The sequence below is a fragment of the Gavialis gangeticus genome, unplaced genomic scaffold (genome assembly GCF_001723915.1).
Source record: "Gavialis gangeticus isolate Ggan-Ray unplaced genomic scaffold, GavGan_comp1, whole genome shotgun sequence".
Classification (NCBI taxonomy): domain Eukaryota; kingdom Metazoa; phylum Chordata; order Crocodylia; family Gavialidae; genus Gavialis; species Gavialis gangeticus.
The window spans coordinates 60,619,077-60,631,878 of NW_017729030.1; the positions used below are offsets into that span (position 1 = coordinate 60,619,077).

Genomic DNA, 12,802 nt, shown 5'->3' on the forward strand with positions numbered 1-12,802 from the left:
CCACTATTCCACAGGGGAGCCGGACATAAATTATGTATTTGACATCTAGTTATAGATGATTATATCTGACATAATGAAGTTATAATAGAAGGAGTTTGCACATTGTTTGGCTGTTAAGTGCCCATTTATTGTCCCTGCACCAGGTGTGATGGTGATAGGCCGTACAAATCATCCAGAAGAAATGCCAAAATGGGCTCCCTTCCTGATAAAGTACCACACATGTTTATTAATTTAACAGCTTGTCTTATGCCTCCCCCATCTGCTCATTTAAAACAGTTATTTGCTCTATATTTCAGAATGAAAAGTGTGGCCAAAAATTAGTGGAGAGGAAGAAAAAAAAAGTTTGAGTGGGGTCTAGTGTTGTATACAAAGTGACATTCTTCTTCCACATTGGATTAGTTCAACAGATTTTTTTCTTGAGCTTTTAATAGGACATTCACTTCTGATTAGTGCTGCTTGAGTGTATGTCACCCTAGATGGTTCCAACCTTCAGCTGTTGCCTGTGTCAGGAAGAAGAATGAAAAGTACCACCAGTAATGCACAGCTCAATAAAGTGTAAAATGAAGCATTCCTATTGCAAAGACTCTCCAGGATAGGAATCTATGTCCATTTAAGCTTATCAGACAATATTTTATCTTAAGGCAACTTATAAAATAGAATTGCAAGACAGCTTTAAATCAGAGTACATGAAGATTTCCAAAGGAAAACTCCCTGACAGTAAGAAGGATAACTGATATAAAATATTAAGTCCCTCTTTTTTTAAATAGTAGAAACAATAGGGAAAGATACTACCTTAAAAAGGAGATCAACCTATACATCACTTTACTTTGAGGCATTTGTTGTTGTTGTTTTTTTAGGAGATTTTTTTAAACAAATTTTCTTCAACATTTCAAAGTGTAAACAGGGTTAGAATACTTCCCATCTCCATGCAGGATTTAGCATTCCTAGCACAGAGGCTCAATTAGCTTTTTCTTTCTGCTGGGGAGAATGCTGTTACTTTGTAAATCAACAGCAGTACCCCATGTTGTCCCTCTGAAACGGAAACACACCTTTGAAAGAAGTAAGTGCAACAGTTCAACAGCACAGCAGCAACAAGGGTGACAAACAGTTTGCAACTGTAGGTAGTTACAGAGTGTGGACTTGATTAAACACATTAAAAGAAACAAAGAGAAATATTGCAGGATTTCTCAAAGACCTCCGGGAAATTTGTTTATATAAGCTGAAGCCAAAAAATGTCACTTGCTATGCTTATTTGGGGGGGACAGGGGAGATGGTATGGACCACATTCAGTATGCCTGTGTGGATAGGGATGTATTTGATTCAGATCCGGCTGATTCGGAGGACAGTGATTCGATTTGGAGATTCAGATCACTGTGCCAAAATGATTCAGCCAAATCTGCTTCAGAAGATTCAGCACTGATTCAGCGAGATTCAGTGATTGATCGGCTGGGGAGAGGCAGGCACAGCCAGGTGGCTGCAGGTTCTCCCGTGGCTCCTCCAGCTGTGCCTGCCTCTCCTCCGGTTGGGGGAGTCATGGGAGAAGCTGGGAGGCTGGGCCGGGCAGTGGATGGGGGCAGCCAGGGGGGATTTTTCTGTGGCTCCTCCAGCTGTGCCTGCCTCTGCCCCGGCAGGGAAAGCTGTGGGACCTATGCCCTGCTGCCGCTTGCCCAGATGTCATGTGGGGGGCATGATGCAGGCGCAGCTTGCTCTGGGCGACAGCAGGGCATAGCCCCTGCTCCCAGTGTTGCCACACCTGCATCAGTGCTCAGAGCGGGGGCTCTGCCCTGCTGCCACTTGCCAGCCAGCGCGGGGGGCACAGGATGCAGGCGCAGCAGCGCTGGGAGAGGGGACTCTGCCCCAGCCCCGATCCCTCCTCCCCCATGCCCCTTACCTCCCCCCTCCACAAGAGCCTTACCGGGTGGAGGCAGCTGTGTTAGCTGCCTGTTTACTCTATGGCTGAATCTCCAAAGCAACCAAATCTTTTCCAAACTGATTCAGATGCTTCAAATTGATTTGGAGCTTTTCATTGGTCTCCCTATCCGATTCAGATTCAGAGATTCAGTCCCCAAATCGGGGCGAATCTCCTCCAGATAGAATCAGCTACCAAAGATTCGTAGAACCCTAGTATTAAGTCCAGTTGCTACCAGCTTCTTCATCTCATTGACTTTGGATAAAGCTGCTCAGAATCCAGATTTTCAGGGTTAGATTCAGAAGTGCTCAGAACCCACAATTAGGGCTTGATTTTTCAGAACAGCTCACTTTGCTTTTAGGCTCAGCACCCAACAGCTCTTTTCAGGACACTTAGAACCACATTTTCAAAAGAACTCAGTTCCCCACACACGGATCCATTTGCAGATTGGTCTCTCAGTGTAGCGATTGAGTTATTTAAGATTCAGGTCACAGTGACTAAAAGCTCAGTTCAATTTTAGAAAAGAACATTAGGATTACCGTATTTCCAGTTTCAAAAAAGCGGACACCTGTGGAGGATAGGGGAGGAAGCGGAGGAGAAGGGGAAGGGGTATATGATTGTGGGGGACAGTGATATGCCCATGCCCTGCCTCTGCCCCTCACTCCTAAGCCACAACCCCCCAGACCTGCTGCTGCCTCTCACTCCTGACCCACTGTACCACACCCCCCAGATCATGCTGATGCTCCTCCCTCCCAAACTGCAGCCCCCCCATCCCAGCCGATATCCCTCACTCACAACCCACAGCCCCCTGCCCCACCCAGCCCTGCCAGTGCCTCTCACTCCTGACCTGCAGCCCCCTGCTTCCATGCAGCTCTTTCTCTCATCTGCCTCCAGCTTTGGGGCCCATGTGTAGAGCACGTGATCCCCTAACCTCCAATCATCTTCCCCTGCTACTCCCAGCCCAAAGCAGCCAAGCCAGAAATGCCAGGAAAAAGCAGAGGCAGAGCAAAATCCAGAACATTTACTTGCATTTCAAAAATGGATGGAGGACAGAGAACCAAAAAAGAGGACATGTCTGGGGAAACCCAGACGTATGGTAACCCTAACTATATAACCTGGAAGTGTCATCTGAGCCAGAAAAGTCACTGAAAAACTGGCTGTTCATCCTTCTGAATCAGGGGAAGGGACAGTTAAAAAATTCTATCCCTTAGCAATGGTAAAATCTTCCACTGAAATGAACTGGGTTATGCATGCAGTACCAATAATACAACATTAATCAATCTGTAGTAAATTGTTGTGCATAACCACCTGGCATTTAACATGTGCAAGATCTGTTTTCTACATAGCTCTGTTTGTTATTATAGATCTGATATACTGGGGCTGGCTTGAAAACCACAGGGAATAATCCTACTGCAAAATGTTAAGTGTGGCTTACTGGATCAGGGCATAGGTTGCCTATTGCCTTGCATAGATATAAGGAAAAACTCTTTAGAGACATAGAGAGATCCTAGGGAGGGGGATGACCACATCTGGAAGAACAACCCTAGAAGCAGCAAAGAGGCCAAGAGGGAAAAACTGCAGGATTATTGGAGATGGAGACAGACGGCGGAGACAGCATGACAGTACTGACAGACTGGCACAGGATCAGTTGTGTCAACTGAAAGGTCATTCAGGAATCATGTGTGCCCCTGGCTCCCAGCTTGCTTGCTGAGTTATTGCTCAAAGACCTTAAAAGAAAACATTTGGCCCCTCACCTAGATCTTCATCCCTGAAGAATGTCAGGCTAATAACATGGCCAAAGGAATCAATCTATGGCCATTACTAATTAAATGGAGGAAGAAAAAAACCCTCCCCCCTCCCCAAGAGAACAAAGGGATATCATAAAAAAACAGAGTACCTTCCAGGTGTGGGGCAACACCCTACTGCTACAAGTTGTAATAGAGAAAACAAAAAGGTGGGAAAAGCAACTATGATCTAGCTGTCACAGATGCAGGCAGTGGGATTCTGAAAAGCCAAACCCTGCAGAGATCAATGAAACTGTGGAGTGATACAGAGATCAGATGGGATAGTACTGGGTGAATGAATTTCTCTGTACTAAAAAATTCATGTCTCTGTCTTTCAACTTGCATTTATATGGGAAGAGCCATGTAATGGCTTTGCACATTTTTTTCAGAGGCGTCTTATTTTCTTGGTCCACGAGGCAGCAAGAGCTCTGATGTTCTGAACCCTAATTTTAACAGGTTGTTAGAAGCATTCCACTTAGCGGTCTTCAGAGATACTAACCTCCTCTGCCAACTTGTGTGGAGAGGTTTGTAAAACCTGTTTGGGATATTTTGAAAGGCGACACCAGAATTCATGCTTCTAGCATGCTGTTCTCTGCCAATAGGATGGACAGGTGCAGAGCTGTAAGGTGTATGTATGTCTCAGATTTGGTGATGGGGGATAAAAAGAAAGGGGAGAGAATGATTCCTGCTTAATGTAGGAAGACGAGGCCACCATGGGCAAAAATCCAAGAAAAGCACTAAGGAAGGTTTTTCTGGATGAAGAAAGTAAATGAAGAAAGGATGGAGAGTACAGCAAACCCCCAGTTTAGCTGATACGTTCCCCATAAAGAAAAGTTCATGGAAAGGAACTCTGGCTGGAGAGATTTGCCTTAAAAGAGTAAGAAACAACAGGCATTCCCCTAAATTTATTTTATCTGTTTTTCATTTGTAAAGCTGGCGAACTTAAATAAGTTTCCCTCTGTATTTATATGTTTTGAAACCATTTTACTTCAACTTGAATAATCCCCTGAGCTACCCAATTCCCTCAGGCTTCTATTTGAAGGAAAACTTTGCAGAACACTAGCTCAACAATGTAGATTATTGCCTCTGACTGCTTAACTTTAAAGCCATGGATATATTTTATGTTTAATATCGTTCCACACATACAGTAAAATCTGTTTCTATAAACCTTTATAAATAGTTTTAGTATGTGGATTCAGTGAGTTTAATTCAGTCCATTCACTGTATTTTAGCACCTGGCAGAATTTTAGTCCAAACACTAAATTTCAGTTATTACTATATATGATAATTCCATAAAACTCCCTCCTAAGCCAGAGCATTAGAGTCATTCTTATCTCAGAACTTCTTTGCCATTATCAGTAACAAGTAAACCATTTCCAAAATGCAGGTTATAATCCTTAGTTTATGAGATCACAACTTGTGGGTACAAGAAAAGGTTTGACGTCATGAACTAGAGATTAGCATCTTATGCTCAGTAAGAAGTAACCATGTGAGCGAAAGAAAGAGGCTTCTTAAATGCTAAAAGCTAATAACTATCTATTAAAGAGAGGGGCTAAAACTCAGAAAGGTAAATAGATTTCCCCTTATCTTTAGCATAAGACTGAAAATCCAGCCTCCAGCCTAGACAGTTAACATGTTCAGGACTATGCATAAGGAATCAGCAGTTGTGGCTCAGGATTTCTGGAGCACTGCATCTGAAACCCTATGAAAATTTATTTGCAACAGCCATAGGTTTCAGCTATTGAAAAAAAAATCTTACCCACCTCTGGAATTAATCTGCATATGAATATATGTAAACAACCACATAAAAATAACTGCAACATAGTCCTGTTTGTTCTATTAAAAGTAGATGTAAAAATAATGGTTAATGGTGCTTCATATATGAAACTAATTTAAAAATGTTTTCTAATTAATGGAAGGGTGGGCAAAGAGAAATAACTTTAATAGTGAGTGCTGATTCAGGGCCTTATTTTTATTAAGTGATTTACAGTGTCATTACTATGTTTCTATATAGAGTAGTGGCTCAAAGTAATTACCTTGTAATGTATGGTGACACTAATGCGCTAGTAAACTACTGGAGTTTATACTCTCTTCAGTACTAGCATCAGTACACTGAAAGGTAGGAAAAATGCATTGCAGACATAAATAATGTAGGTAAATGTCACCAGTGATAAAATTAAAAATAATAAAAAAAAAGACAGCTACAAATAAACCTGCCAGCTGAAAGCTGAAGTTGTATACCCCACAGCAGTGGCAGCATTCAAATTGTATAATTAATTTTCTTAAAATATGCAAAACCAGGATACTTTTATATTCATAGCCCAGCTCCCTTCAGTTTAATTGAAATTTATGTCAATACTGCAGTGTGGCTACTGCATTCCTTCTGCTGCAGTTAAATGCAAGAGCAACTTTTACCCAGTGATTAATTCAATGCTAGGGGAATATGGTGAGGAAACTAAATAGTCAAAGCAATAAAAGGAGACAGAGGCCACCAAGGCCCTAAGGAAAGGCTGTATGAAAGACCACCTGGTGGGGTCGGAAGGTAAGACAGAAGGAAGGGAAAGAAGAAACATGATGACAACAAGACTTAATGGTTTACTTTTCATCCTTGCTTTATAATAATCAGTATTTCCCATTTTATAGATGAGGGAACTGAGGCAAACATGTTGGGAGCAACTTGTCCCCAGGATTGCTCACTCCAGCCCTAGTATCATGAGTCTCACTGGAGCTGGAGTTTTTCTACACTCCCACTTGCTTGAATCCTGTAAATATGTGAGAATCCCAGCTCTCTCTCTTTTTTTAAAGCAGGTTTGTATCCTTCAAGGATTTGGGAAAGAATTGAACACATGACCTGGGTATATGCTACCTAACATCTCAGAAACCTCAGGGAAATAAAAACAACTTCAAACTTATTTTAAAAAATAAAATAAAGAATCTCATGATTGCTGAGGCAATCTCATGGCTGCTCTGCTTGAAGAAGTGCTGCAGTCACCCAGCAGCAAAGCCAAGAATAGGAATATAGGCCAGGTACAGATATTATACTTTTACTGATATGTGATTGGAAAGCAGTCTATACCCATAACAGAACACAAGTTTGGCACACAGACTGGTGTAAAAATGGCAGAATCTGGTCTAAGATTTGTGCCTCTCCCCCACCAAAGGGTGAATGTGTGTTCTGTTCGCTACCGATCTAAACTACACTGCTTACAGAAAACCATGTAACTTCGATCAATTCTGCCTCAGGCTTTTTGAACGTCTGTATTTAGCCATAATACCCCAGTCCTAGCCCTGTGCTTTCTTCATGAGGTCATTTGGTCTAACACATGGTAAAGAATACCAAATATTATTTATTATATGCTATATAAAAAAGACATCTGCAAGAAGTAAATACTGACTAGTGTTACTCATGTACTCTCCCGACTGGTGACATAGTGATTACGTCTGCAACTCCTACTAACAATCACCAGGCAAAATATCTCCTTAGTGTTTACTGTTTTTACATTGGCAAGGGTAGGACAAGGATGAGTATGACTCACTGTGGCCAGGTCTAGATGAGACGCTACTGCATATTAGTGGTGGGGGACACTAACCACGACACAATGCTACCACACGGTAGTAACAAGCTACTGCGCAATAGCTCATGGCTACTGCACAGTAGCTTCAGAAAAAAAACTATGCAGGGATACTACCGCGCAGTAATGCCAGTTACTACGCAGTTATTTAGTACTTGGTTATGCAAGTATTAAATGACTGTGTAGCAACAACTCTGTAGTCTGCCGGTTGTATAGATGCGGCCTGTGTGTAGCTGAATGTGTTATGTATTGAAAATGTATGTCAGCAAAGTCAGCACTGTCTGCTGCACAATAGAATTGTTCACTTCAAATTCAACAGGGCTAGGACTTTGTCTTCAAATCTGCAAAGAGCCTAGCCCAACATCTGAGACACCAATAAGCAAATCAATATGATGGCCAGCTCATACCCTGTATATAGAAAGGACCTTTCACATACCGATCCTGTGAAGAAAGACAATCAGCAGGGGTTCAGCCTCAGGATGTCTGTGGAGTGGAGCAGGGTGGGAGGGCAGGAGAAGGAGGGGAACTAGCATTGGGTAGGCTAGTTATTGAAAGCCTGTGTTGGCTTGGAACAAACTGAGATCAACAGTACAACATCCTCCCTTCCAGCTTGCATATATAAAGCAAAATTTTGCTCTTGACTATATTGCTCTTTTGGTAGGGCCTTGGGGGCAGATGTGGCCAGGACTAGTAGGGGGTAGAGGTGGGGCACAGAACTGATCCTGCCCTTGTATGGACTTACTGTATTTAGGGGCAGAACCACCACATATTCTGAGAAAAAGGTTAAGTCCCACTCCCAGTTTGCCAAAGTTATGGTAGTCCACCAATCACCATGGTTTCTGAGGCAAAGGAATGATGAGGAGACCCTGAGAGAGCTTCTCATTCTGTTGAACTCCTCCCACAGTCTGCATAATGATGACATGCCAAGGGGTAACCTTACACAGAATAAGCATTGCAATCAAGGTTAATGTGAGGATATATGCAGAGTGCTAAACAATACGTGACCGAGACCAGAATAATAAAATAAGACGGTTGGAAGAGACCTCTAGGGTCACCTGGTTCAAAAAGTGACACACCTTTTTGGCCATCATTTCACAAAGTAAGCCCTGTCTCCTCACCAAGTTCCACTCCAATCTCCTTCCCCTACCTGATCCCTTGCTCTATTTTCTCTTTGCCTCCTGCTCTGTTGCTCTGCCTTATCTTTCCTGCCTGATACATTACTTTGCTTTCTTCACTCTGCCAGATACATTACCCTGCTCTCCTCTCTGCCTTATCTGTGCTGTTTTCCCAGCTCCTTGCTTAATCTTCCATGTGCCAACCAAAGCAGCAGCACATTCCAAAAATGGCGCGCATACTGTGGGTTGGCCACCTCTGATCTAGTCCAACCCCCTGCACTGATGCAGCACTTGTTGTCCCTAAACCATCCCCAGACCATTTTCAAGCCTCTTCCTGAAAACTCTCAATGCATTTTTGGGGGGCAATTGGTTCTTTAAAATTTTCACTTGTTAGAATGAGCTGGGCCAGATGGCATTGCCAGGCAAGGTGAAATCTACTTCATCCTCTCTGCCATCTACAAGTGAACTTTCTGGCTTATTTCAGCCTGCCACAAGTGGGAGTGTCATTCTTGGATCTTGCTTCTGGAGTTGGATATGCCCTCTGGAAAGCAGATGATTTTTGCAAACCCAGAACGACTGCAGAAGCTAATCTAGTGATACTGTCATCTCTGGCTCATGCTATTCTAGCTAGCTCTCCTAACCGTCTATTGAAAAGCATGGTGATGTATTAAGCACAGCTAGTCTACTCAAGTTTTGAATGGCCCCAGCCAGCATCAGAGAACCCTAGAATCATTTGGGTGCCAGGGTTGCGGACCACTTTTGCCTTGCCAGAGTCCTCTGTTACAACATGCCATATGATCAACAAAAAAAACCCTCTAGAGATCTTAAAAAGTTTTGAGCTATTGAGAAGCAGATGAAAATCCAGAATGTAAGACGTACTAGACTCTGTGAGAACTCACATGGGAAGGACAGGAAGCCGACAGCCAAATACTTGAAACCTTGTAGGGTTTCATACAATCAACACCACCTGTTTTGGAATCAGTTCACATTCTTTTATGAATAAAACAGTTTTGGGAGGTGAAACAAAAGAACAGACCACTGGCCATTAGGTACCACTTTGGGAAAATACAAAAGGATTCTCTAAGAAGTAAAACTGAAAAGACATCTTACATACAGTAAAGTCCACTTCACTGTTTATAGACCTTATTGCTGAATTTTCTAAGCAAACACCCATGTTCAAAACGGCTAACAAAAATAAACAAACAAAACAAAACAAACCCAGCAGAAACTACTTGGAAGTTTAAATCTTGGCCTCCCTGAAATTAATGGCAAAACTCATTGACTTCACTGGGCTCAGGATTATAGCCAGACCACAGTTTAATTTGGCCAGCAAAGTTCTGAAGTCACTTCGGAGAGAGAGAGAGACTATATTCTCAGTTTCAGTTTACAGTGGCAGAAACTTTCTGTACTTGAGATGGACAGAGAAGTAAGAGGGTAGAGCAAGGAACCTTTTCACAGCAGATTCTACTATCTTTACCTGTTGCAGACAGTATTAAGAGGCCTACTCAACAAGTAAGGTACCAGCTAACCAAAGTAAAAGTGTCAGAACTCAGACATTGACTTTACTAAGCTCCTACAGACACAGAAGATCATAGGTATCACATGGTCCATTAATGCAGAGTAAGTTGTAGGGGCAGGGACTGATTTGCCTGCATGTTGTATAAGACATTATGGATGCTAAACAAATAAGCTAAATACAGATGGTCCAAAAGCCCGAGGCTGAATCAATTCAATCTTCACAGGTTAATTAATCTAAGCTGTATAGATTGAACCAATAAGCAAGTGAACAGACATTCACTTTTGATTCCAGAAATGCAGCCACATGCCTGCAGTGGCTCAGGCCAGAAGCTTTTGGGGAGGGAGGGGGGGGGACGACAGGGACGGACACACGACACTGAAGCAGACAGCATGAGCCAAGGCTAGCCCACTTAGCCTGGAGGGGGTGGGGTTGCAGGGGAGGTACAAAGCATCCTTGGGTGCTGGGGGACTGTGAGTTAACTTAAATCTGGAAAGGATCTGGGATGGAAGTTCAATAAATCACTTTAACCTAAATCAGTAAAGTTTGATACTACACTCATCTAGGTTTTTCTAAAATCAGTTTCAGCCATTTTGAAAGCGATTTATGCGCACTGAACTTCTGTTGTGTTACAGATTTGAACCAGTTTCCAACCATTTATACTATATGTGTAATTTCTGTCCCTAGCTATAAAAATAATATGTTTTAAGAAGAAGGAAATCCAAATGCCTGTAACCCATCAGTTCTGGGAGTACAGAGTCACAGCCAGCGACTGCCTTGAATTCCACTAGCATGTATAACATAACCATCTGCAGTACTGAGTTAGGATTTGGTACTAGCCACTGCTATTTAGAAAGAAGTTGTGTCCACTTGTTATTGCACTGAACCCTGCATCAGCATTTGCAACACAGCATGCCTTGGGAAAGGTACTTTTACATAGGATTCCACAGGATATGTCATTATGCTACAGGATGGTAGGAATTACCTGACGAGATGAGCCTAGTGGTCCATGAAGCCCCCCATTCTGTCTCCAACAGTCTACACTGCTGATTCCTGAGCAGGACACTGTTCTGCAATACACTGCCTTTAAACAAAGTCACCCCAATAAATGACTTAGAGCCTTAGGTTTATAGAAAGTGGTTCCTCAACATTTTCCTACACAGGCATTTTTCTTTCCAACCCTTCTTATTTTGCCTGCAGCAAACCTGAAACAATATACCAGAACCTTTGGTCTCTCACTCTTCCTGATCACAAACTTTAGAGATCCTTCCCTGCAAATAATATCTATCTATATCTGACACAAATCTTCAAGCGCAAGCCAGTGTTGACCAAGACAATAAATATAAATAATCTATACTTAGATTTGATTCTAATTTACAGACATCACTAACCTAGACCCAAACAAAGCTGATTTGGACTCTTACACCTCAAGGGATTGCCAATGGCTAAGCAAAATGAGTAAAATGAAAAACTATGAACTCTGCAAGAAATGTGAATTTTTCTTTCAGGGACAAGCCCTGTTCCTTGAGCCAAGGCTGAAAACATGGTTGATTCTCTAGGATCTGGCATAGCAGAGAGGTGTTCCTCTCATACAGGCCACAAGACCAAGTTCCTCTTCATCAATCACAGAGTAGCTGCCAGTCAATCCAGTTCCACCTATTCCATGACTGGAAATTTTCCTGTGTGCCCCACAGCACCATACAGAAGTAGTCACCATTGGGATCCGTAATGCAGCACCACCAGGAGGGAGGGAGGAAAGCTCAAGACAAGTTTAAAAATAACAATTCTCCTTCACAAATGCACAGCATACTGTGGAAGCGCTAAGTATTTTAGGATGAGCACAGTATTTTCACATCTGCCTGAGGAACAGAGAACGTGAGACACATCCATTCATGGTGGAATTCCTTTATGTCAATGGAACTAATCTGCTCTGATGAGTGGCCTTGAATGACAGGGTATAACTCTGTTTGTGGTGGCTCTGATGCATACAGAGATGAAATTCACTCACACCTATGGCTATATAATTGTGCATGTACACAGAGACTGTGTTACTGACTCACCCTTAGAAGGCGGCCTCTCCAGATCTGAATCAAGATGAATTGGCGGAGCAATATAGGAAACTTGCCCATGATGAGCCTGCCCTGTGGACAAATCAAGGGTTTTAGTTTCTACTACATCCTGTTCAGAGAAGGAGGATTTTAGTTCACCAAGCCACAGTCTTAAAACATTACAGTACTAATAGGTTTGGAAACATATTACTTGATTACATATTTCTTCTTGCCTATAGAAATTCATGATTAAAGTTAACTTCAGCTTTAAGAATGCCTCTGACCTCTCAGAAATCCACTACATCTGGGGATATTTTGTTTCTTCCACACAGACATTTGTTGAAATTTAGCATTAGCGCTTATATTTCCTCCACACCAGGCATGTCTACACATGCAATTAATGTGACTGAATAAACTCTGGTGCAACTTGAACCAGAGTAAACTAAACCCAACACCACCGTCTACACATGCGTTTAAGTGTAGTAATTTACTCTGCCGTTGGATAGTACCCATGTCTGACAGAAACATCTGACAAAACTGTAAATTAATCTACACCAGCGCAATTGCCACACACGTAGAAGATGACATTTTACTATGCAGTAAATTAGTATCCTGAGCAGTAAAGTGCACGTGTAGACACACCCACCTTTTAGCAAACAACAACTCGCCTTCCTTTCTCATCACGGTGTTTCACCTTGTATCCTGTCTGAATTGCTTGAGAAAAAGGCTACTTGCAGTGTCATGTCCTCTTACAAGGAATTTCCATGACATATTCTTAGCATTTCAGTCCTGGAAGGCCATCCAACAGGCTAGCTTGACTCCAAAAGGGAAATGCGTAGTGTCATTCTTTTGAGAACT

At 42.4% G+C, this 12,802-nt stretch overlaps 1 protein-coding gene across 12 annotated transcripts in view; it reads right to left on the bottom strand.

Moving 5' to 3' along the window:
• Window positions 1–12,802, bottom strand: part of ADGRL3 (adhesion G protein-coupled receptor L3) — a 1,275,722-nt gene that overhangs the window by 357,877 nt on the left and 905,043 nt on the right. For 10 of the 12 annotated variants that reach the window (XM_019522289.1, XM_019522280.1, XM_019522284.1 and 7 more), the window contains one exon: window positions 11,957–12,037. The exons of the other annotated variants lie outside the window; for them this stretch is intronic. In XM_019522289.1, the coding sequence (XP_019377834.1) occupies window positions 11,957–12,037 (81 nt within the window). The remainder of the gene's footprint in view (window positions 1–11,956; window positions 12,038–12,802) is intronic. 12 annotated transcript variants of the gene reach the window in all.